This window comes from Myotis yumanensis, unplaced genomic scaffold, assembly GCF_028538775.1.
Source record: "Myotis yumanensis isolate MYYU_CA2020_CCGP unplaced genomic scaffold, mMyoYum1.0.hap1 SCAF_4, whole genome shotgun sequence".
Taxonomy (NCBI): domain Eukaryota; kingdom Metazoa; phylum Chordata; class Mammalia; order Chiroptera; family Vespertilionidae; genus Myotis; species Myotis yumanensis.
Window position 1 is genome coordinate 104,493,007 of NW_027223755.1, and position 26,504 is coordinate 104,519,510.

The window sequence follows — 26,504 nt, forward strand, 5'->3', positions numbered from 1 at the left end:
GGCCTTGGGAACAGGGTCAAGAGATTAGCTGCTGCCCATCTCTCCCCAGCTTGCAAGTCTGCTGGGAACCCTTAGAGTTTAGGAGATGCAGGCCTGTGGGGGAACAAGAGGGGAAGGAAATGGTGGGGCTGCTCCCCAGAGGGAGAGCACAGTGGGTCCATTGTCTTGAGGCTTTTATCTTTCTTTCTCTCTCTCTCTCTCTCTCTCTCTCTTTCAAGGGTTTCAGCAGAATATTCACCAGTTTCCCAGGAATGCTCTTTCAGGGTTGTAGTCTCCACTTGATTGGTCAGTGTGAGGGTTGTTATTCATTACAGCAGGTCCTGGTGTCCCCCACCCCTTTTTGCTGCTTTGCTGAGACTAGAGCTGAAATCCAACTGAGGCCAAGATGTTATTTCTGGGGAGGTGACCTTCAGTTGTCTGTCTCAGTTTCCCTGTTCCACTGGGCCTGGCTTACTGGCCTGTCTCACCACCTCATTTTGGAACCTGATACTACCTTGACCACCCTTAGCTGATAGATTCTCTGGAGACAGCCCTGACTTAACATGTCCTTGGAGGACAGGACAATTATGGGTGAATGCAGCACCTGGCAGGAGGTTGGACAGCCACAGCTGTCTGGTCCCCAACCATAGGAGCCCTGTAGGCACCACCACACTTTTCTAAAGTCTAAGTGAACTTGCAATTCTCTGTGTGTGTTTCTGCTCCAAGGAGTCCCAAACTAATTAGATACATTTTATGAGCCCACCTAAAATCACAGGTTAGAGCTGGAAGGGACTTGACATCTAGTCCAGGATCCATTGTGGTGACTGATGTATTTCAGGGATCCCATGCAGGGGGGGTCACAGGTTAGAAGCCTGCAGGGAACAGGCGGGTAATACAAATGACTGCAGTGGCCGGATTTATTTCGTTATGCAGCTCTATGCCAGATTCTTCCAGTGCCCAAATACACTTTGCATACCTGGGAATATTCTTCATTTTTGTAAAGAAATCTATTGGCTACTAATTTCTTTTAATTAATTAATTATTATTATTATTATTTTATTGTATATATATATATATTTATTACAGATGTCTCTATTTTCTCCATTTTTGTCCCCCTCCACCCAACCCCCACCCCACCCCAGACCTTCCCCATCTTATTGTCTGTGTCCATGGGTTATGCATATATGCGTACATGTTCTTTGGCTAATCTCTTCTTGTCCCCTCCCACCCCCACTGAGAGTCTACTAATTTCTTGAAATGTACTCTTTCCCATCTCTCCATCATCTATAAAGTAGAGAAAATAGCTCTATCCTCTTCCTGGGGTTGTGAGAATTCATTGCATTAATAAGTGATGCAAAGGCCTGGCACACAGTCCATATGTCAGTGTCAGCTGCAAGACAACGAGGGTGGTGGAGGTGGAGGTTCTCACTTTTGCTGGAGACAAGGGAACATGAGCTATCACTTTTGTTGTGCCCAGATTACAAGATTCCCAAGAAACCACATCAGGGAGCCAATTCGATGTAAAAGCATAAGAATCTGTATTCAAGTTAACTTGAGCTCTCTATCCACCAGACCCACCGACACATCGGCTAGCCAAGTGGCCAAGAGAGAGAGAACCCCTCCCCGAGACCGGTTATATGGAGGGGGTTGGAGTAAGGGAGGAGAAAGGACTGTGCTTTGCCGATTGGCCAGGCACAAGTCGATGTCCCGTTCCTGGGTGTGGCTAGCAGAGGACGTAGCCCTTACCCTGGGGGAAGGTGGAGGGCGTAGCCTTCGCCCTTTCATTCCCCCCTTTGTCTTGGAACTTCCGGCTCAATCATGAGACGGACTGCTTTTCCATTCCACCGTTGCTAGAGGTTTATATTGGATATACTTTAACAAATGGTCTGGTGGAGGGGAAAGAAACTATTTTAGCTTTAGCAACTTCTATTGAAATAGGATTTTTTTTCTTAAAATTCCTCCATGGCTATTAAAAAGCCAAATTAAGATTAATTTATCTACTGTCCTGATGTTTGCATAAACACAACAAGAATGGTAACTGACTACCTTTGCTGGAATCTCATGGTTGAATTTTAATGTGCCCCCGTAGGGCCAGGAAGCCACGCCACCCAGCTGCCATCAGGCCCGCCTGCAGTATCTGCTGAGTTAGGTGAATTCTTCACCTGTAGCAATTCCACCTGAGCCCATGCTCCAGGTTTTAAGGCCCATCTCAGTAGCCCTTCTACCCGTTGCAGTCCAGAGTGTGTGGGGGTTCCGCAGGAACGTAGAGGCATCCCTACTGCTCCCCTTCTACTCTTACCAACTGCCAGTGATGGTAGGGCATGGGCCTGACGCTCCAGCGTCAGCCATCTTCAGGGCTTCCAAGCAGGATACCAGGCTTTCTTCGTGGCATTTTTACTGGCTTCAAGTCTTTAGAGCTCAGACAGGGCTCTTTAAAATATGATACTCCAGTCAAAGTTTTTCGTTAATAAAACCACTATTAGGAATCGGTCTTATTGAATCTATGCAAAGAAACGTATTGCCATGTTAGCATTGCCAAATTTTGGAGGAATTACATAAGAAGAAAGACATACTGCTCTACTCTAAGATTTTCTGACTTTCCTTGCCAATTCCTTTTAATTGTTGGCATTAAACTTTCTTTCTATGCATAACCATGCTTCAGATCTTCTACTCTAAACAGGCTTTTTTTCAGACTACCCCTGACATGGGCATGGTCACAAAGGCCTGCAAGCAGTACACAGGCTGCCAACTGTTAGCTGTCTTTCAACAGAGACCAAAACCTGATGGGCACCGTTCCCTGCCCAGGTGGGCACCTGCCCTCTTGGCAGCTAGGCACCCTTTACTTTTTGGGGTTCACCCCATATAGTTTTCTTTCAGGACAGCCAATATACATTCAAACCTGCAAGAGAACTAAAGGTCAATATAACATATTAATACAATGAAATATAATATTGGTATCATGGCCGCTTCAGGCAGTCACATTTTCTGCTACTAAACATGTGATTTTATAAATTGTCCTTGTCTCTTTGGAGCTATGTCCTGTCCATGAAGATGCAGGCATCATTTAAGTCTATTGTGGGGGCTCCTGGCGACAGGAGTGATCGCGAGTTATGTCACCAGCATCAGGCAGGTGGAGCACGCCGTAGCTTGAGCTTCAGTGGGTTGCGTTGATCTCTTTTGATGCTCCATTTGGTGATGAAGTTTTTTTGGACCGTGGATGGGTCCGCTGACTGGACGTGAGTGTGATGGATCCAGGTCGCAACGCCGTCTAGCAGTGGGGGTCGTTAGCACCACAGTGTAGGGACCCTTCCAACGTGGCTCAAGAGTTTCTTGATGAGGCCTTTTGACGTAGACCCAATCTCCTGGTCTGTGTCGATGAGGAGTTGGAATTGGGCTGGTCTCATAGATGGCACGAAGGCGTGGCCAAATGTCCTCGTGTGCCCTCTGGAGCCCTTTTAAGGCCTGCCAAACATGATTTCATAGGGAGTAAAGCCCAGGGTATAAGGGGAGTTCCTTACCCGGTAAAGGGCATATGGTAGGAGAGCCACCCAGTCCCCGCCAGTTTCCATGGTTAATTTGGTAAGGGTCTCTTTTAGAGTTTTATTCATTTTTTTCTACCTGACCTGAACTCTGGGGTCTATAAGCACAATGTAGCAAATGCATAACGGCTGTCTGTGTAAACGTTAAGCCGCTTTCCAGCTCCCAGTGTCAGTGCCTTGGTGAGTGCAATGAGTTCTGCTCGCTGAGCTGATGTCCCAGGGGGCAGAGCCTCCGCCCACACAGTGTTTGTGTTGGCAACCACCGCCGCACCTGCGTACCTGCACCCGTTCCGCACGAAGCTGCTTTTATACCTGCTCCAGGATTCCCGCACAGTCATGTAGTGGGGCATCTAGGTTAGGGTCAGGTAGCAGGGTAGCAGGGTTGAGGGCCGCACTGGGAAGGAACCGCACTCTAGGGGGGTTGAGCAGCAAGCTTTGATAGTGGGTCATGCGAGCATTGCTCATCCATCTATCAGGAGGCTGTTTTAGGATCCCTTCAATGGCATGCGGGGTTGTGATCTAGATCTCCTGCCCCAGGGTCAGTTTGTCAGCATCCTTGACTAAGAGCGCGGTTGCTGCAATGATTCTTAGGCACGGTGGCCAGCCGGCGGCTACAGGATCCAGCTTTTTAGACAAATATGCTACTGGGCGACTCCAGGGGTCTAAAGCCTGGGTTAAAACCCCTTTTGCCACTCCTTTGCGCTCATCTACAAAGAGGCGAAAGGGTTTTGTAATGTCTGGTAGGCCCAGGGCTGGAGTAGCCAAAAGAGCTTTCTTTATCTGATTAATTCCAAAATCCCAACCCAGCACAGAATATTACATAGAAAATCAAAGTTTCCAGTAAACAATAGAGATGCTTATAAATATCAAATAAATATTTACATTTACACCTTTTTAGTGAATAAGTATTTTTACAGCTTTGGGCTCTTGAGCAGATAACAGGAATATCATCCAAGTCCCCTGATGGGGGCCTGACAGGAATAGATGTGGGGGCCTTTCCCACATCCCAGGACAGGATTCTTGACCTATGTTTTATTTAGATAGAAACGGTTTTTATTACAAACAAACAAACAAATCCAAAACCAAGAAAATCAAGGCCAGAAGTACCCTCTGATGTTTTAGGGGTACCGAGGAAGGAGAAGTTAGGCAGTGTCCAGCCCTTCTCACAATCCACCACCAGCGACCAGTTCCAGCTTACTGGTCTATTATTTATTTAATATTCCTTTTCTTCCATCACACCAAAGCCATGCTTTCTAGTTAAAATTTTTAGCCTTAATTTTTAGGTGACATGTAAATAATTAACATTCCTTAGATTAACAATACATTCAAATTTAACAACAAGGATACATATTTAAGCAATAAGGATAGATCAATTTACAGAAACCAGTTTTTACCTGAAATAATCGTACTTTAGAAATTAGATTACTGCTATCAGTCCCTCTTAAAGACTTTGACATAACCTTTGATTGTCCTTAGTTTAAGGAAAGCAGGGTTTTTTAGATTTAAGAGATTAGTTTAAAAATAAATCCTCGAAGCAAGCACGCTTGCAGCCCCATAAAACTCCGCCTTAAAGCTCCACCCCTGAGTAAATCAGAGGGCGGGGCCTTTGCTGTTTCAAGATGGCGGCCCCCAGGGGAGCAGCAAACCATGCGGCCATGGCTGCCAAGGCTTGGAGCCCAAAATGGTGGCTGTACCAATAAGCAAAGGCATTTAGTTATCACAATAATACAATTTTTCCCAATTCAATCCGAACTTTTCTTTGTTAGGTTCATCTCTGCCATTTTTAAGGCCAAAACAGTCTCGGGTTTTTATTCTGTACTTTCCCTTTACACGTGCACAGAAATCCCACATGCATTTTAAAACTTTTACATTTCTAGCTGGGGCGATCTCCATGGGAAGAGGCCAGCTCGCATCCAGAGCTGCCGCCGCCCCCGGCCTCCCGGGTGTCCGGCCCTCAGGCTCCACGGGGGACCTTCCCCCGACCCGATGCCGACTGGGGCCTCGCTGCTCCCGCCTCCCGTGAGCGACACGCCAGCCCCGCCCCCCGCGCTCCACCTGGCTCCACTCATTCGCCACAAGCCCGGGGCCAACGCCGGCCAACGCAGGCCGCCGCCGCCGCCTCTCCCGTCTCATCCCCGGGGCGCGACCCCGCGCACGACTCTGCCTCGGCGCGAGCCACAACCCCGGCATGACCGGGGCGGGGAAGGGGACCCCATCGCTGTGACGGGCCCCCGCGACCCCAACCCTTTTGACCGTTGGCCGCGTGCAGGGCGAGGAAGCTCCCAAATGGGAAAAACCGTGGCCTCAAGGTCTCTCCCAGCACCCGCCACCGACCGGGCCGGAGGCCGAGCCCCCAGGGCTGCTGCCGCAGCCTAGCCGCCTGGGCTCGCGGCGCGGCCGGGCTCCGGGGCAGCCGCGCACCGGCTTCAGCCTCCGCATCCAGGCGCATCTTTCCTTTTCTGCGGCCCGAGGCACAATGATCCCCTGCCTTTAAACTCACATACTTTCACCAGACATTCATTCAGAGTTTAAATGATCCATCCAATTCCTAACAACTTTCCAATTTCTGAGAGAGCTCTAAAGCCTCCCGCAATCTCCTTGAACTGATCAATCACAATACCCAAAGGAGCAGTCTGAGTCCGTCCCGTCCCATAACATCCGTCCACTAAGTCCACAGTAAACAAAAACACAGACAGACAAACAGGGCCCCAAAGAACAGCCTTCCACTTCCATGGAAGAGACAGACGATGGCTTACGCCAAACCGGCGGGAACTACCCACCTCGTCTCAGATTGGGGTTTCTACAGACCTTCCGCCTTTTCGGAAGCAAAATTACACCCCTACAGATACAGATGGAGGATCGAGGCGTCCCCCGACTCCTCCCGCCCTTTGACCCCCTTGTGCGTCCACGGTCAATGTGGGCGATACAGATTTCAGAAGTGAGCTCACACAGAACAGATAAAGCACATAGAACAGACAAACACAATACACAGACACTTACCGCGGCCATGCAGATTCTACGAATTGGGGGAGTCCCTACATGGTCTTGGGAATCCCGGACGAGCCCCCAAATGTTGTGCCCAGATTACAAGATTCCCAAGAAACCACATCAGGGAGCCAATTCGATGTAAAAGCATAAGAATCTGTATTCAAGTTAACTTGAGCTCTCTATCCACCAGACCCACCGACACATCGGCTAGCCAAGTGGCCAAGAGAGAGAGAACCCCTCCCCGAGACCGGTTATATGGGGGGGGTTGGAGTAAGGGAGGAGAAAGGACTGTGCTTTGCCGATTGGCCAGGCACAAGTCGATGTCCCGTTCCTGGGTGTGGCTAGCAGAGGACGTAGCCCTTACCCTGGGGGAAGGTGGAGGGCGTAGCCTTCGCCCTTTCACTTTCATCTTCACTGTAGGGAAAGAAAACCTCTCAGCTCTGCTGATAAATGGCAACTTGGACTTGACCTCACTGGCGGGCAGACAACCTGTGGGGTGGGGATCCAGAGTGCCAGGCCATTGTCCTCAGCTCCTGACAATTGTTGCCAGGCAGGATTGTAGGCCTGGTGTTGCCAGATCTTTCCGTGTTTCTTATTTTTCAAAAAATCTAGAACTCGGGAATTTTAAGTGAAATTTATTGTCTGGAAAAAAATATATATATATATTACCATTATGGACCAGACAAATGTCTGTGGGCTGGACTCAGCCTTTACATCTAGTCTGATCACTGTTATTGGCAGGTGGGGTGAGGCCAAGGCATGAGGAGTGAAGTGTCCCCGATGGGCAGCCCAGGAGAAGGAGAACTGGCCCATATCCGTTCAGTCCAGTGGGGCCTCCCCCCACCTGCCAAGCCTTCCTCCCAATGAGCCCACTCCTTGGGAAGTTCTGTAGCTTGCTTCCTTTGAGATGGAGATTTCATTTTAAACCTTCAGATTAGAACTATGAAAAATCAAGGCAGAGAATTAGACTCATTTATTCTCTTCCTTTCTTTCTCTCTTCCTCCTCTCTCATCTCTCCCTTCTCTCTTGCTTTCTCCCTCTCTCCCTCTCTCTGCCTTTCTCTTGGTGCTATCCATCCGAGCCATATTCTGGAGAGGAGTGGAAGGAGCAGAGCGTATTGATCAGACTGAGTGGGTTAGAATTCTGAGGACTCTTACCTCTCAGTGCCTAGAGTCTTAAGTTGTAAAATGGAGATTAATAGTAGGACCTTCCCACAGGGCTGAGAATCAAATAAATTCATTCATCTAAAAACCCTAGGATGGTGCCCAGCACTTAATAGGTTCAGTAAAAATTAGCTATCAAATCACAAGAAAAAAACCGCATCTCTTTCCTTAGGATTCCAGGGCCATCTCAGGCACCATTTCTTGTATTTTCCAAGGTTAGGCAGGATTATTTTTGAGGAGTAGGGTGCAAATACTCAGAAGACACTTTACTTTGGATACACATACACATGCACACATACAGGGTGGAGTAAAAGGTTTACAGTGTGCGTGTGGAAAGTAATATCCTATATAATAAAGATGTAATACGCAAATGGTCGTTACATAATGACCCACCACGTAACTACTGGATCACGGATCAGCTGGGGCGGCGGGCGTGCAGCGAGCTACAGTGGGCGGGGGAGAGCTACAGGAGGGGGCAGGGCAGCAAGCTATGAGAAGGGGGGGGGGGGCGGCAGCGGGCGGAGAGCTACTAGAGGGCGGAGCGAGCTACTGGCGCACGGATTCGTGGGCAGGGCTACTAGTAATAAATAATAGTAAGAATAAACTGTGTTGCCTGTACTCACCACTGTAAACTTACTTTTGCCACATCCTGAATTTTCACAAATGCAGTGTCTTCACTTGTATTCTGTCGGGGGCTGGGATGGGAGGATGAGGTGGGGTGGGGTATAAAGTGGGAATGGGTTTGGGATCTTGTGTGGTGGATACAGAAGTAGACTAAAGTACATTTTGGCCTGGAAGCATGTTGTCACATAGGCTATTGAGTAGATTAGAGAGGTGTGGTATTTACTTAATTTCACATAAAAAAAGAAATCAATATTTTCAATTATTTCCAGTGGTGCATTAAACTTACTGTGTCATATTTTGCTTCACCATCCCAGAAAGAGCAGCTCAGGAAAGCACACTGTGAGAGAAGAGGAAGTCTTTCCAGCAGTTCCAGAGGTCATCCTGCCTCCTGTCCCTTCCGGCATTGTCCATTGAGAAATTTGTTCATACACTCAGTTATCGGTTCCAGAAAGGTCTACTGATGTCTACTCCATTCCAGGCACTGTTTGAGGTGTGGGAAATTCTGTGATAAAAAACCCAGACAGCAGCCTCTGATTTCTCAAAGTTGATATTTTAGTAGAGGAGACAGACCACAAACATATCAACAAGAAACAGATGTTAAGTGCTGTGCTTGAAGTCCCTTTAAGCTGAGATCTGATTGATGAGAAGACCAAGAGGATGAGGGCAAAGGCCTAGAGGCAGGAAGGAATCCTGAGTCCAAGGAGCAGGACTGTGTGTGAAAGTGAGCAGGGGGAGGGGGAAACACTGGTGCGTCAAGCAGACAAGTGATGCAGGCTTAGTTTTAGATGGCTTCCGTGGGAAAAGCCCAGCAATAGTGGAGGCAAGAGACCCACCAAGTGGCTAGTGAAAAAGATGACAGCTAATGCAGGGATGATGGCAAGGAGTGGACAGGTTTGGGTACCAGAGTGCAACAGAACTTGCTGAGATCCACAACCAGTCAATTGTTTCTGGGTGAGGGAACTGCTAAGTGCTAAGTGCCTACTATGCACAGATCACTAGTCTAAGTGTTTCACATGTACTATCTTAACCCTGACAATAGACTGTAATGCAAGCATGTTAAACTCAAAGGCTAACATGGGCCAAATAAATGAGGCTTGCGGCCTGCTGGCCATGAATTTGACATGCTTGCTGTAATTCAATGGGGACAATTAGGATTGCCAGACAGGTAATGATTGGCTGAGCCAGACGGGCTGACCCCATAGCCTACCCTCTAGCCACTGCATAGCATTGTCCCCAGGCTCTCATCTATTAGGCCGGCCACAGAATGCACGGCTAAGCATTTCTAAACCCAGCAAATGCATGTATTTGTGTGCAGGTTATAAATAACCATTTCCAGCTGCCAGCTGTTGTTTAGGTTTGGAAAAGAAAAGAAGATCGTAGTGTGACTTGTTTATCTCAGGTAATTTGGCAGTAAACCGGACCCTGGGAATTTGAGTTACACAGGAAATGCAAAGAAAGAGTGACGGGGCTATTGTTCCAGGCTTTCAGAAGACAGAAGTAATTTAAAGGCCCAGAACCAGCCTGGAGGTGCATGTGGGGACTTAAAGAGGAGACTGTGTCTTAGAGCCAACCTTTACCTGGCTTTCAAACAGTCATGCTCTTTGTCTGCTGGGGTCCAACCCCAGCAGGTCCAGGGGTCCCCAAAGGTGAGGACGGAGTTGGCGAAGAAGGAATGACATGGAGACAGCGTTCACTTGATCAGCAGCCTAGCCAGGATCTCTAGCCAAGTTCTGGTCAGGATCTCCAGCGAAGTTCTGGTTAGGATCTCCAGCCAGGTGCTGTGTCCAGGTTCTCTTGCTAGGTTCTGGTTAGGATCTGATGTTTATTGTCTTGTTACATCCATATTTATACCAGCCGATTTTAATCCTGTCAATTTCTATTACAAAGGTTAGGGCGTTTCTTATCTCCATTCCAGGGAGTAAAGATTATGTAGCTTAACTACCCGCCTGGCACTTAATTAAGGGGTTGTATCTCCTCCCTAACCTCAGGGAAAAATCCCCACCTGGGGAAACAACCTTTCTCGGAGAGGTGACCTTGGTTAAAACACATAGCGCCAAAAAGGGGAGCAAACATATTAAGAACAGTATGCCATATACGCCAGGTCCCTTGAAACATATGCTGTGCAGATGTTTCTTCTCTGCAGCGACTGTGTCAAGCAGCAAGGATGGACTGGCTCCCGGCATTTGTCTAATAGATTTCTGTTGTTATGATGAGATTTCCTTAAAGAGCTCCCCCACCCCAATAAAAGGGCCCATGCATTGAGGTGAAGAAACTAGTGGCCAGATGCATGAATTTGTGCACATTGAAAGGAAATTAATTAGAATAAATATTTTAATATCGCTATTTGCCCTTTCTCTATAATAGAAGTGTCCACCAAATTCACGATCGACAATGACTGATTGAAACACATGCGTGTGATTGGCGCCAGCAAGAACTTTATATATATATATATATATATATATATATATATATATATATAAATAAATATATATATCGTGCATGCGAGAGTCAACTTAGCCTTTTTTATATTCTATACTAGTGTCCCAGTGCACAGATTTATGCACATTGAAAGGAAATTAATTAGAAAAATATGTTAATTCGTTTCTTGCTAATGAAAAGAAAATAGGATTCTACTGAGTCTCCTATCTACCTACTCCCGGACTTCTGTGACAATCAAATGAGATGAGGCATGGGAAAATGCTTCACATTTAGTTCAACTGTAAAATGGTTGCACCTGACTATGAAGCAAGTCGGGTTCCTGGGCTGAAGAAACTCCAAGGATGCTAGTTGCTAGGGAGAGGAAGCTGGGCATTGCTACGTAATGTCATTACCCGGTGCCCACAGTAACCGTTTCTGAGCTGGGCTGGGCTGTGGGCCGCATTTTGCACCAGGGGGTCTTGGCAGTATTGGCTGCAATTTGGTGGGGTGTCGCTCTGGGTGGTGGCAGGGCCTGTGTCCCACTTCAGGGAAGCTGAGTGTTGGTTTGTCGGCTCCAGGTCCTTATTTTTAAGTGGCCGGTGCATGTCATGGAAGCTCCTGCGTTGAGCATCTGCCTCCCTGGTGGTCAGTGCATGTCATAGCTACTAGAAGGACAGACACTTAGCCTTTTATATATCCTATATAATAAAGAGGTAATATGCAAATTGACCATCACTCCAACACACAAGATGGCCACCCCCATGTGGACACAAGATGGCCAGCAGGGGAGGGCAGTTGGGAGGGACCAGGCCTGCAGGGGAGGGCAGTTAGGGGTGACCAGACCAGCAGGGGAGGGCAGTTGGGGGCAACCAGGCCAGAAGGGGAGGGCAATTGGGGGGGACCGGGCCAGCAGGGGAGGGCAGTTGGGATCAACCAGGCCTGTAGGGGAGGTCAGTTGGGAGGGACCAGGCCTGCAGGGGAGGGCAGTTGGGGGAGACCACACCTGCAGGGGAGGGCATTTGGGAGCGACCAGGCTGGCAGGGGAGGGCAGTTGGGGGCTACCAGATTGGCAAGGGAGGGCAGTTAGGGGTGACCAGGCCAGCAGGGGAGGGCAGTTGGGGGCGACCAGGCTGGCAAGGGAGGGCAGTTAGGGGTGACTGGGCCAGCAGGGGAGGACAATTAGGGGCGACCAGGCTGGCAGGGGAGGGCAGTTAGGAGTGACCAGGCCGGCAGGGGAGGGCAGTTAGGGATGGCGGGAGCAATTAGGCATCGATCAGGCTGGCAGGGGAGTGGTTAGGGGATGATCAGGCTGGCAGGCAGAAGCGGTTAGGGGCAATCAGGCAGGCAGGCAGGCGAGCGGTTGGGAGCCAGCAGTCCTGGATTGTGAGAGGAATGTCCGACTGCCCATTTAGGCCCGATTCCTCGAGGCTTGGCTTCTCCGCTGCGGCCGGACCAAAGGCCTGGGTCCTGGGTGCCGGAGGAAAACCAGTGCCAGCAGCCAGGGGAAGGAAGGCCTATTGCGTGAATCTTCATGAAACGGGCTTCTAGTAGATAATAAAACCCTAACATGCAAATCAACCAAGTAGTGGAATGACTGGTCGCTATGATGCGCACTGACTACCAGGAGGTAGAGACTCAATGCAGGAGCTGCCCCCTGGTGGTCAGTGGGCTCCCACAGGGGGAGTGCCGCTCAGCCAGAAGCTGGGCTCATGGCTGGCAGGCACAGCGGCGGTGGCAATAGTCTCTCCCACCTCCACGGCAGGTGGACATCCCCTGGACTGTGAGAGGGCGCAGGCCGGGCTGAGGGACTCCCCCCAGTGCATGAATGTCATGCACCAGGCCTCTGGTATAGAATAAACTCGCTTAATTAGACTTGCTTTCTGTTTTAGCTAAACTTTTCCCAGCCCAATGAAGCACCCCAACTTCTCTTTCAGGTAATTGTCAGCAACACAGCAGTAAATATCAGCCCGAAGCACATTATTATTGTAGATCACACAGGGAGAAGAAAGGGTAAAATATTGAACTGCAGCAGTGTTTGACTATATTCTGCATAGTGAGAAAACCTGAAGTCATTTTCAAGGTCCACCATTTCTTACTTCTTTTCAGTCGGGTCAAGTTTCTACTAGTAAGCTTTCTAAATCTCCGTTTTACGGCTAATGAAAAGAAAATAGGATTCCACTGAGTCTCCTATCTGCCTACTCCAGGACTTCTGTGAGGATCAAATGAGATGAGGCACTGGAAAACGCTTCACAGGCATTTGGTTAAAGTGTGAAATGTTTCCACTTGGTTATAAAGCAAGTCGTGTTCCTGGGCTGAAGAAACGCGAGGAGGCTAGTCGTTGCTAGGGAGAGGAAGCCGGGCATTGCTATGTGGCATCTTTACCTGGCGCCCACAGCCACCGTTTCTAGGCTGGGCTGCGCTGTGGGCCGCATTTTCGCCATGGGGTCTTGGCAGCATCAGCTGTGATTTGGTGGGCTTTCGCTCCTGGGTGGTGGTGGGGTCTGTGTCCCACTTTGGGGAAGCTGAGTGTTGCTTTGTGGGTGCCAGGTCCGCGGTGCCGTTTCTCTCTAAATGGTCAGTGTGTGTCACGGCAGCTCCTGTGTTGAGCGTCTGCCCCCTGGTGGTCAGTGCATGTCATAGCAACCGGTCAGATGGTCAGACACTTAGCATATTAGCCTTTTAAATATGTAGATAATGGGATGAGCCAGAGATTTTTCAGTCTTCTGCCTAGTTACCTCGTAGGTTGGAAACTTGAGGCCTGTTTTGTTGGGGCTGTACAGAGCTTAAAATTCTTTTTAAGTTACTTGTCAGCATTTAAAAATTAGAATCTTTGCCCTGGCTGGTGTGGTTCAGTTGGTTGGGGGTCATCTTGTGCACTGAAGGGTTGCAGGTTTGATTCCTGGTCAGGGCACATGCCTGGGTTTTGGGCTTAATCCCTGGTAGGGAATGTGCAGGAGGCAGCAGATAGATGTTCCACTCTAACATCAATGTTTCTCTCTCTCATTCTCCCTTCTTCTCTCTCTAAAAATTAATTTAAAAATCTTACCAAAATTTAAAAAAAAACTTCCCATTTAAAAAAAATTAGAAGCTTTCTCATAAAACTGGACTTCTCTGGAAAAATCGAATCCAACAAGCCTGAGCCCACATTCCTGCTTGGAAACCTGCGGCTGGAGCCAAATAGTGATTCTCCATTAAGCTGGGCAGGTGCTCTCCAGGTTGCCCTGTCAACATTCTGCCCCCTTTACTCTGCCACATTTGTCTTTGCAAAGGCTGTAGGTTGAAGCCAGGATCAAAGTTCAGGAAGCTGGGATGAGGCTGAAGGCCTGTGGAGGTGGGGGCAGGGTGTGCAGGGAGCAGGCAGGCAGCAGGGTATAGCAAACACTGTCTGAGCAGCTGCTAGACTGACTCATTGCCAAGTTCTTCTTCCTTGCTCTGTGACCTTGGGTGGCTTTGTGTTGCACATGACAGGGAATCCCAAGAGCTATTAGCTGGGGCAAACCCTACAGTGTAGTGCTCAGGAAGCACTAGGAAACCATGATTTCCAGACAACCCATTAGAACAGGCCCCAATTTTCCTCCCTTTTCTTTCTCCCTTTTTCTTTTTCATTTCTCATCTCGTCTAGCTATTTCATGAAATCTTTGCCCTCATCCTAGCTGGTTTGGCTCAGTGGATAGAGCATTGGCCTGCGGACTAAAGGGTCCTGGGTTCGATTCCGATCGAGGACATGTGCCTGGGTTATGGGCTTGATCCCCATTGTGGGGTGTGCAGGAGGCAGCCATTCAATGATTCTTATCATTGATGTTTCTATCTCTCCCTCTCCCTTCTCTGAAATCAATACAAATATGTTTAAAAAAACAAAACTTTGCCCTCAAATAAATGAGCAGGTACCATAGCCTATTGGCTTAGCTAAGAAATTGTTTCCTGAAACCATTTTGTCGTTTCATTCTTATCTCTCATGCATTACAGATTAATTTCTTAACAGAAGGCAGTTTGTTCTCTGAAAATATTATGTTCTCTTTCCAGCAAGCTTTGGGCCCCCAAGGTTCATGGAAGCTACTTCATCTCCCTCCCACAGACCACCCCCTCTCAGACCTCAGATGGGAAGGCTTACAGCATTTTTCATTATATTATATCTTTTTTTTTAAAAATATATTTTATTGATTTTTTACAGAGAGGAAGGGAGAGAGATAGAGAGTTAGAAACATCGACGAGAGAGGAACATCGATCAGCTGCCTCCTGCACACTTCCCACTGGGGATGTGCCCGCAACCCAGGTACATGTCCTTGACCGGAATCGAACCTGGGACCTTTCAGTCCGCAGGCCGACGCTCTATCCACTGAGCCAAACCGGTTCTGGCATTATATTATATCTTTTAAAATTTGACTCAGCCTTTGGACATTTAATATTTTTAATTTATTTTACTTTCTTGAATAGGAAATAGATCCAAATAAATCATTCAAAAATAAAAACAATCACCTCACACCTGTCAGAATGGCTACCATCAATAAATCACAAACGCCAAGTGCTGGCGAGGATGTGGAGAAAAAGGAACCCTCCTGCACTGCTGGTGGGAATGCAGACTGGTGCAGCCACTGTGGAAAGCAGTATGGAGTTTCCTCAAAAAATTAAGTATGGAGCTGCCATTTGACCCAGTAATCCCACTTCTAGGAATCTATCCTAAGAAACTCGAAACACCAATCAGAAAGAATGTATGTACCCCTATGTTCATACTAGCACAATTTACAATAGCTAAGAGCTGGAAACAGCCCAAGTGCCCATCAGTAGATAAGTGGATAAAAAAGCTGTGGTACATTTGTACCATGGAATACTATGCAGCAGTAAAAAAGAAGGATCTCTTACCCTTTGAGACAGCATGGAGGGACCTGGAGAGTATTGTGCTAAGGGAAATAAGGCACTTAGAGAAAGACAAGTATCACATGATCTCACTCATATGTGGAATCTAATGAACAAAATAAACTGTTGAACAAAATAGATCCAGACACATAAAAGCATTGAACAGACTGTCAAATAAATCTCAGAGGGAAGGTAGCGGGGGGATGGGGGGTGAGAAGAGATCAACCGAAGATCTTGTATGCATATATGCATAGACAGTAGGGTGGTGGAGGCCTGGGGCGGGGGCGGGGGGTGTGGGCTAGAAGGGGTCAATGGGGGGGAAAGAGGGACATATAGTAATACATTCAACAATAAAGAATTTTTTTATAAAGCAAAAATAAAACCAATATAAAGAATATACATTGAGCCCTGGCTGGTGTGGCCCAGTGGGTTGGGTATCATCCCATGCATTGAAGGGTTGCCAGTTTGATTCCCGGTCAGGGCACATGGGCTGGATCCCCGGTGAGGGGCATGCAGGAGGCAGCTGATCAATATTTCGCTGTCACATCAATGTTTTTCTCCCTCTCACGTCTCTCTCTAAAAATCAATAAAAAAATCTTTTTTTAAAAAAAGGGGAAAAAACCCATACATTGAGAAGCTACTCCTGTGCATGTGCCTTCCAGGTGGTTTTTTGTACCAATAAAACCAATATGAGTATACATTCTTATTTTCCCTCTTTCTTAGAGAAAAATTGCATGCTATATAAACTTTCCACCCCTTGATTTTTTTCACTTAACAGATTATCATCTATAAGATATATAAGGGAAAAAAAGATGTATAAGGAGCCTGCTTATTTTTTCTTCTAACTCAGCGGTTCTCAACCTGTGGGTCGCGACCCCTTCGGCGGTGGAACGACCCTTTCACAGGGGTCGCCTAAGACCATCCTGCAGATCAGATATTTACATTACGATTCATAACAGTAGCAACATTACAGTCATGAAGTAGCAACGAAAATAATTTTATGGTTGGGTCACAACATGAGGAACTGTATTTAAAGGGCCAGAAGGTTGAGAACCACTGTTAACTTCATAGTATTCCACTCCATTGTGTGGATTCACCATATTTATTCAGCGAGTCCCTACTCCTAGACTCAAAGGTTATTTCTAACGTTCGCTGTTGTAAGTGATGATACAGTGACTACCTTGTGCATGCATTTGTTTCCTGTTTGTGGAGGCGTTTTTTCACGGTAGACTCCTAGAAGTGATATTGCTAGCTCAAAGGGAAAATGTATTTATCCTTTGAGGATATCTTTGAAATAGCCTCCAAAGGGAAAGTGCCATTTTGTACTCCTCCCAGCAGTGCTCAAAAGTGCCTGCTTCCCAGCTCTTACCAACAGTATATTGTCAAACCTCTGGGTTTCTGCCATTCAGATAGGTGGGAGTGGAATCTCAGTGGGACATTTGTCATTTAAATCAAATTACATAGACATATAAGACCGAGAGCACTGCGAGCCCTCCTATTCGGACAACAGAAGAAATAAGCTTATTTTAGTAACCTAATGGAGGCACCATCACCCCAGCGGGGAGAAACAAATTCTTTGTTCAAAACTCTGTGATGGGAGGTCCCTGCAGGGGCCCTCTGCCTGCAGGATTTCCATTGACTCACCTTCATTCTTCAAAGCCCACCCCTGCCGGTCAAGGCTGTGCATTTGCCTGAGTGGATGGTGTGTTGTGACTGCCAAGTTTGCCTCTCCACATTGGGCTTTATCTGGCCAATAGGGAGCTCCATCTCCCTTTGCCCTTGAGGAATCATTTTCTTCTAATCCCCTTATTAATTGCTTTAGGTGTCCGAAGTACATTGAACAGGTGCACCACAGAAAGAGATCCTTAAGTCAGACTCCCTCCCCAGCCCATTCTGGCCTTCTTGTACTTGTCTTTAAAGATCTGACAGAGGCAATGTACTTAGTGGTTAGGCATGCAGGCCCTGCGGCCAAACTGTCCAGATTCAAATCAAGGCTTCCCTACTCCTTAGCTGGGTGATACTGGACACTTTCCTGACCTCTTTGAGGCTGGGTGCCCTCCTCTGATAAGTGGGATAACAATAGCACCTATTTCGTAGGGTAGTTGTGAAGAGTAAACGAGTTGATTTATGTACTTGGCCTGGAGCTCAATGAGGGGCACACAGTAAACTGATGAAGGTGAGGTCCTGGTGGTGGTGGTGGTGACAGTGCTGCTGCTGCTGCTCATGCTGAGGATGTGGTAGTGATGATGGTGATTAGGAGCACACTGAGCCCTGCTGCATGTTTGTGACCTTGAGCAAGCAGCTCGATCACCCCCATTTTGTTTCTCCTTTCATCATTGGTTTGTAGCAATGGGCATAATACCGTCCATCTAAAGCGAGAATCAGCGAACTGCTGCCTGTGGGCCAAAGTCTAGCCTGCTGCCTGTTTCATTTAGTTCTTTGTTTGTTTGTTTGTTTGTTTAGAGAGAAAGGGAGAGAAAGAGGAAGAGACAGAGACAGAGATAATGTGAGAGCGAAACACTTATTGGCTGCCTCTTGCATGTCCCCCATCTGGGATTGAGCCCACAGCCTTTCGGTGCATAGAACACACCCAACCAACTGAGCCATACCAGCCAGGGCACTGCTGCCTGTTTTTATGAATAAAGTTTTATTGGAACACAACCACACCTGCTTGTTGACATGATGTCTATGGCTGCTTTCACACTGCAATGGCAGAGTTGAGTAGTTAGTTGTACCTGAGACCTTATGGCCTATACAGTAAAAAATATTTACTATCTAGCTCTACAGAAAAAGGTTATTGACCCCTGATCTACAGGAGTGGTTGTAAGGATGTGGGACATGAAGCTTGTGTAGACCTGGCACGTATTTAGGTGTTCAGTACAGTGGGGCTGCAGCAAGCCAGCATTTAACTTTCATGAACTACATGCCCCAGTCTTGTCCCCACTTCTGCTACTCTCCTCCAACTCCAAGAGGAAAATTGGAGTAATTACAATAAGAATAGTTTAATTAGAAATATCATAAATGATATTTTTATCATGTAGCACACATTTCCATATGCATTAAATATTGCACATGCATACTAGTCTGCAGCAATGGATCTGAAAGGCTGTGTCCTGGAGACTGTGCTTTGTGGGAGGTGTAAGGCTCCTTTTCAGGGGTAATTTTGATGCCGATTTCCCTTGCCCGATGACTTCAGAAGCTAACATCCAAGGAAGCAACAACTCCCCTCTGAATGGTAGCGATACATATTATTATCTGCATCTAGAGCAAAGTAAAACTGAATGTCACAGTTTTCCTACCACTGAAAATAAATCCTGAGGCAGATAAAATCTCTCTGAAATCATAAGTGAGAGAATGATATTATAGTTAAAAAATTCAGTGCATTCACTTCTTTTCATCTCTTCCCCAGGCGCACATCTGTTTTATAAAGTGAGGTACACAGGTATCATTTACATTTGGCCTTATTTATTGTTTCATGGCTGAATCTGGCAGGTCACCTTGCAAAAGGCAGAGGAACATCCCCTTAATTTTGCAGGCAGCATATATGTTAATGTTACTCCTTCCACCTTGCTCCTTGAATTGTGAGAATAAAATGAGATCTCAGTAGGAGGATACTCAGAGAAGTTAAGTGCAGCAGCAGTAGACGGGCCTGGTGTAATCTGGTTCCTCCCATCCTTGGCAAGAAGGAGCTGTGTCCACATGGAGTTACCTGGAGGAGAGAGGGGCTCAGTGGTGTGAGGACAGGGGCATTAGATAACAAATGCATGTAATTAGAGCGAATTATCTTCATTGGAAAATAAGCACAATGTTTTCCAATTTAATGAATAAAGAAGCTTCTAATTAACTCCAGTAAAGAGATTTGCTTTCATATTTCAGTAGTTAAGCTCTATGTTTTTTGTATTAATATTTTGTTTTTATGACCCAACTTAATGGTGGTTTCTTTCCTTGTTCCTTATTGGTGAAACAGAATTTTATAGAAGAAAAGCAAACCCGGAGATAATTTAGTCTATTGTTGTTTTTTTAAGGAAGAAAATATGGTACAGAGAGATCCTGTTGGATCCTGTGACTTATCCAGGGCGCCCTAACTGGTTAGCTGTCCACTGGACCAGGTCCCCAGTCATGTGTCTGACCAGCATAGGAAGGACCTCAGCTAGACTCTGGGTCCGCCATGCTTACCCTGGCCTAGCTCTGCTTCCTTCCTGCTCCCTACCCTTGCTCTGGGCCTTACTTGGCCCTGCTGGCATCGTACTCGCCTCAGAACTACTTCTGCTACTAAAAACCTCCTTCTCTGTCCCCTGGCCACCAGCCCACTCTGTCCTGTTCCAGGTCCAGACCTGTCCCTTAGCTCCTGGCTCTGCATTACATGGCCTGTATTACCTGGTGTGTCCCTCCTCTGACAGCCAGAGCAAGTGATTGTGGGAGCCGTCCACCCTGGCTCTTGCCCCAGAGCCTCAGAGGAAGGAAGTTGGAATAAAATTGGCCTAACAACTCATATCACTTGATCCCTATATCCTGGACTCTTTTCTAAAAATAAAAAAATATAAAAATAAACAACTTTATTTTTTAGAGCAGTTTAAGGTTCATAGCAAAACTGAGTAGGAAGTACAGAGCGTTCTCATATATCCCCTGTCCTAACACACCTACAGCCTCCGCAACTATCACCACCCCCCACCACAGTGGTATGTTTTCCTAGGCTCTTTCTCAGCCCTAAATCCTGGGTTCTTTGTCTTAAGGCAAAAAAAGGAAAAAAGAAAAGGAAAGAAAGAAAATACACACAGAATAGTCTAAGTGGGTCTCTGTGACCACAGAGGCAGGCATGCAGTCAGTTTCAGCTAAGTCCGTTCTGTCTTGTCATTCTCTTAGTCTGTCCCAAGGCTGGCTGGTCACCGTGTCAAAGCTCACACACAGATAACCCTGCTCTGGCCCTCTTAACCCGACTCTCAGAACCAGTTCCAAATTCCCGAGGCTGGGATTCTGATTGGCTGCAGCTGGGTCAGGGTCCCACCCTGGGGATGGGGAGGAGAAGAACGGAGAAGGGGGCAGTTTAGGGTGTCATTACGGCTGAGCAGATAACCCAAAAGATGTTTACCAAACCATGATATACTGTCTAATCCATGGTCTCCTGAGAAGTCAGCAGGCGTCTCTTTTCTAAATCCTTTTAAATATTGGCCCCAGAGTTTGCCCAGAGGTTCATCTTTGGGCTTTAGCTCTTCCCTTATTCTCACCTTCTTAGAAAGAGCAACATGTTTACTCCTTCCACCTTGTGCTTTATTGCCCGCTGGGAGCCCCACCCCCGTCATGCCCCGGTCATGTGTAGACCCACTGGAAGTGACCATGTCCAATGGTCCCCATCTCTTGCCTCTCAATAGGTCATCACTAAGCCTTCTTTTTTTTTTTTTTTTTTTTTTTTTTTTTTTAAATATATTTTATTGATTTTTCACAGAGAGGAAGGGAGAGAGATAGATAGTCAGAAACATCGATGGGAGAGAAACATCGATCAGCTGCCTCCTGCACACCCCCCACTGGGGATGTGCCCGCAAGCCAGGTACATGCCCTTGACCGGAATCGAACCTGGGACCCTTCAGTCCGCAGGCCGACGCTCTATCCACTAAGCCAAACCAGCCTCGGCCACTAAGCCTTCTTGCTCCTGCCTTCTGAGTGCTCTTGGCTGATGGGACATGTGGTTGTGGCATCCTCACAAATAGCCACTCGAGGGTGGAGTTGGACAGTTTGGGAGACGCCTTGACAATGTGCAGTGACTCTCATTTTCTATTTTAAAACCAAGGCAATCCATTAATTTTTCATTAAGGAATTCTTTTATAATGGACACTGCCATAAAAGCTCTGCATTTAGAACAGCCTGTTTAAACATTCTGGTGTCGATCTGTTGAATTTATGCATGCCTTCAAGTGTTAGGCTTCCCGTTTTCTGAGATAAGCAACAATTTTCTCTGAAATTGCCCATTATGTGAAATGCGGGGATTCCTGCTAATTCCCATCTGTATCATCACCTGTGTCCAAGTTTGGGGTTTGGTGCAGCACATCTGAGGTTATGTGTATGCACAGTTGAAGGTATTTTATAATCCAAACAATTTAATAAAAATGCAATTCGACTGGGAAAACTAGAAGCTGTGGGCCCTTGCAGAGTGCAGATAATGCTCCAGATTAAAGAGCTGAGCTTTGTTCATTAAAGTCAAGTAACGTGTGTGAATTAGCATTTCCTTGCCGTTGCTTTATTTCAAGAGTATACCATTTCCCCATCATAATAATAGGCTACATTTTCTTAAAATCATTTGATTATGATTTTCTTGCCTATCCAGTTTGCAAATAAAAAGCGTTTGTGGTGATAAACTAGTTGTTTTAAAACAGCCTTAATCTCTGGTTCTGCTTTTCAACTGCTACAGGTCAGACTCTGCGAAAGGCTGAGAGAAGCCGGTCCTGCTCTCGGGAGAACAAGGAGGTAAATGTGTCACTGGCGAGGGCTGGTGGGAGGCAGCTACTTGAAGGGACGGGAGAGCAGGCTGGGGAGTAAGTATTCCTGGCTCTCCTCTCTGAGTCCCAAGCTTGAATCCCGACTAAATAATAGTTGGTAACTAGAGTTATCAACCAGTGTCACTTGGTAATAATCTCTTGTTGAATGTGTCAGTTAGCTTTGTCTGTGTAACAAATCACTATAACGTAAAAACAGCCATGCATTTATTCATAATTCTGTGGGTCAGCAGTCTGGGCGAGGCTTATCTGGGCAGGTCTGCTGCTGGGCCAGGTTCTGCTGACCTCAGCTGGGCTCACTTAAGCATTTGTCACTCACTCTTGTCACCTAGGGCTATCGGCTAGAATGCTTTAGTTCTCCTCCAATGTTCTCTCATCCTCCAGCAAGCTAGCCACATGGAGGTTCAAGACTTCAGAGTTTGAATGGAAGCGTAGGACCTCTTGAGTCCTAGCTCAGAACTGGCATGGTCACTTCTGCCACTTTCTGTTTCTCAAAGCAAGTCACAAGGTCAGCCCAGATTCAAGGGGTGGGGAAATAGGTCTCACTTCTTTGAGAGGAAATCTATAAAATATTATGGCCATTCTTGAAATCTACCATTCTGAACCCAACTGCTCTGTGCCAGGCACCAGCTGGGACTAAGGCATGGGTGAGACAGTCCTTGATCTCAGGATGTGCAACAGATTATAATACAGAAAGTGCCAATATAGTGAGAGAAGGGCAAAGAAAGTAGAATTTCAATACACAAAGGGGGTCACCTAACTGCCAGTGATTATTAAGAAAGACTATGCAGAAAAGCCGATGTGTAGGCTGCCTCCTAAAGGGTGAGTAGGAGATTTCCAGGTCAAGTAAAGGGCACGATCAAAGTCACAGAGACACGAATAGGAAAGCAGCAAGATCATTGAGCCTGAGATGGGAAGTGGTACAAGGACTCATAGGTTACGCAGGGAGGTCTCAAACTCAGGGGAGTTAAAATTTGAGTCTTAATAGTGGCATATGGGTGCAGGGGTATGAAGGTGTATAGCTTATCATAAATATCAGCCAATCCTGAAATTCATGGACACTTGGGTACTAACATTCTTGATTGTAAAGTGACACAGTTCTAAGGGAATTTCTCAGGCTCAGCTGGGCCCAGGGGCTCAAAAATGGCCACACAACTTGGTCTTTCTCTTTGTACGCGTGGCTCTGCTTCCTCTGTGCTGGCCTCCCCCTCAGCCAGCTCTGAGGAGGCAGGTTGGGTTTGGACGCCCCATTTACTTTGTTGTGACTTTCACCCTTTCCTCCTTTTCTCAGCTGCAGCCAGAACAGCCAGTGTGGGTTTTCTTCGTATTCGATCAACCTGCCTGGAATGAGGGCTGGGACATAACTTGGGAAGTTTGATGCTGCTGGAATGATCTAAATAAATGTCAGCTCCAGTGGGCAATCTAGATGCTGAGCAAGGGTGGATTTTCCTGCTCCTCTCTGGTAGGGAGATTTCTCTGGAAGCAGGCGCAGGTGTGCTCGTCTCCTGCAAAGAATGGGAGTGAACTCAGGCCTGCACGCACCTGGTCTTCCTCTGCGAAGTGACCAAGGATGGTGACCAGCCCTGCTCAGCCAGGAATGGATGGTGTAAACCTAACTGATGTCTTGGGTTACGGAACAACAGCATCCCACTCATCCACGTTAAGAAGTTAGCTGGGACCCCAGGAAGCAGGGAGCAGGTAACCAGTGGAAACACTCTCCCTCCCCACGCTCCCTGGCAGCAGGACTCCCCCCCCCCCCCCCCCCCCCCCCCAATTGCCACCACTTTCCCGGCTAGGCTACTCCCATCACATCAGTTGCCTGAGAGCATTTCAGATCACACTCCTCTTCTGAAAGTGAGGGAAAATAGAGAATGGGGTTGTTTATCACAATATTCAACTTTCACCCTGAAAGATATTTATGGTAAGATGGCTTTGGTCCCTCTGAAAAAGAGGGTGCTGACTCTCAAATAGGGCTTTTGCTTGGTCAGAAAAACAAGAGAAAGAAATTAATGCCATGCTGCCAGGATGTTCATCCTGATATGTCATAACAGGCCTTTTCCATCCACCTCCTCTTTCTGCATCACCCTCCCCCCCCACCCCAACCCTCCACCCTCCCCAGTCTGTGGAATCTGCACCTCCTGATGCGCTGTGCCTTACACAGGATGCCAGGTGTAGACAAGCTCTGTCCCCATGAAAGATGAGAAAAAGACATGCTGGTGAGAACAGGTGGATGACATACGGCGTGTTTCTTGGGCGGTGAGGTTACACGGGCCTCCTTACACCTTGGCCGGAGAACACGTGGTTTCCATGGGTACTTTTCTGAGTGTTCAAGGGCCAACATGGCAAAGGAGGATGGGCAGCTGTTCTCAGTGTGCTTGCCAGGCTCAATTCAGCCCAAATATTGTTTTATTTGGCCCATACTCTATTACAATTTTTTAGAATGAGGTGTCCACATTTAAAAATTGGAGATTTCACATAAAAATGCACACTTCTGGCTTCTTTGGAAAAGTGGAGAATGACAACAGGTCCTTGTTCCTATATGGCAACAATGGCCATGGCTGCTATTGAGGATGTGCCTCTTTCAGGAGAGCCCTCCAGGCTGCCTCCCTGCCCCGTCTCTGCTCTACAGCAAACGGGTTTCAGCAGCTGCATTGCAGGCCCCATGCTGAGTGCTTAATGGCAGTGGTTCACAAACATTGCTGGCCGCAGAATCACCCGGAGCTTTTCTATACCCTGACATCCAGGCCTCTTTCCAGAGCAGTTAAAGCAGAATCTCTGGCAGCGTGATCCAGGCATCGAGTATTTTAATTTCCCCAAGTGGTTGTGATGGGAAGCTGGGGTTACAGGTGGTAACTAACCCCAGGTGCTTCCCTGCACACGCCCTGCCGGCCTGGCTGGAGGACTCCCCTTTTCAGGATGGCAGACATCATAGAGGAGACCCAGGGTGCGGGGGAGGGAGAGAAGACTTCCTGGAAGAGGCATCTTGAGCTGAGGCTTCGCAAGGGTTAGAAGCATTTCTGAAAAATGTGTCTTTGATGGTTGGCTTCAAGTCAATAGAGACTTCCATGTAGCTGGTAAAAGTATTCTCAACAAGTATTCATGGTTCCTGCCTGTGGAGATTATATAGTGTTTATGGCCCTTAGTCATGAATTATTAATGATTTTGAAATTGTGGCCATTGTAGTTTACTCAGAAATCGTTAGGAAGTAAATTTATCATGCAGTGTTTTTAAAGGAAAGGAAACCACAGAGGAGAAAGAAATCTTTATTCATCACCTCCCTGCCCAGTGTTCACACTGGTGCCCAGCAGCACCGGGGCTTGTGGGTACGGCACTGGGAACACGTCCTTCTACTCATGGAGGCAACTGTGAATTAGCCCCACCAGGTGCTTCTGCAGCCAGCCCAGTCATGTGACCTTGGATGAGTCTCTTGACCCCTGTCCTCACTTGATAACACCCACTATGGCGACTGGTTTGCAGCTAAAGGCTGCAGTGTTCTGAAGCACCTGGTATAGTGCCTGACCCATAGTAGGCATTCCATAATGTTAGTCACATAATGTTCATCATTCCTTAGAATGTCTAGTATTTAACCGAGAGAGCCATGTCCTTGGACGAAGAGGCATTATAACTGTACTTCTTCTTTTTATAAAATCTATTTCAGAGTGGAAGGGAGAGGGAGAGAGATAGGAACATCAATGATGAGAGAGAATCCTTGATCGGCTGCCTCCTGCACACCTCCCTTCTGGGGATTGGGCCCACAACCCAGGCATGTGCCCTGTCTGGGAATTGAACCATGATCTCCTAGTTCAGTTGTCGGCAAACTGCAGTTCGAGAGCCACATGCGGCTCTTTGGCCCCTTGAGTGTGGCTCTTCCACAAAATACCGACTTCTGCGCATGGGCCACGAAGTTTCAAACGCACTGTACATGCACGCCCGCACGTGGTATTTTGTGGAAGAGCCACACTCAAGGGGCCAAAGAGCCGCATGTGGCTCGAGAGCCGCAGTTTGCCGACCACTGTCCTAGTTCATAGGTTAACGCTCAAGCACTGAGGGGCACAACTGCACGTATTACTAAAGGGGTCTCCCTTGCATCAGCACCCCCAGGCAAGTGGGCCCCAGCCAAGTGAGCTCTGTCCCCCCGCCCCCATCTCAGAGCTGCCTGAGATGATGGACTGCCTTCTTTTGTAACTGGAGATGCGGAAAAAACCTCTTGACAGCACACTCATCTACTGGGCTCACTCTGTAGAGGACTGCAAGTCATTTAACTCAACCACCTCGGAGAGATTTAGCTTTCCTTTTGCATGCACACGCATGCATGCACGTGCACACACATGTGCGTGCATAAACTCTTCCGGCTATGAAGCAGAGACTCCTTTCAGATCTGCCAAACGAAATAGGAGATTGGATCTTGGCAACACATCCAAGGAGCGAGTCCGGGATCCAGGGTGCATCCAG

General features: G+C 47.3%; 1 protein-coding gene across 5 annotated transcripts in view; it reads left to right on the plus strand.

The window, feature by feature from the left end:
• Window positions 1-26,504, plus strand: part of KATNIP (katanin interacting protein) — a 207,911-nt gene that overhangs the window by 14,450 nt on the left and 166,957 nt on the right. For all 5 annotated transcript variants that reach the window (XM_070413423.1, XM_070413428.1, XM_070413425.1 and 2 more), the window contains exon 2: window positions 21,968-22,023. In XM_070413423.1, coding sequence (XP_070269524.1) covers window positions 21,968-22,023 — 56 coding nt within the window. The remainder of the gene's footprint in view (window positions 1-21,967; window positions 22,024-26,504) is intronic.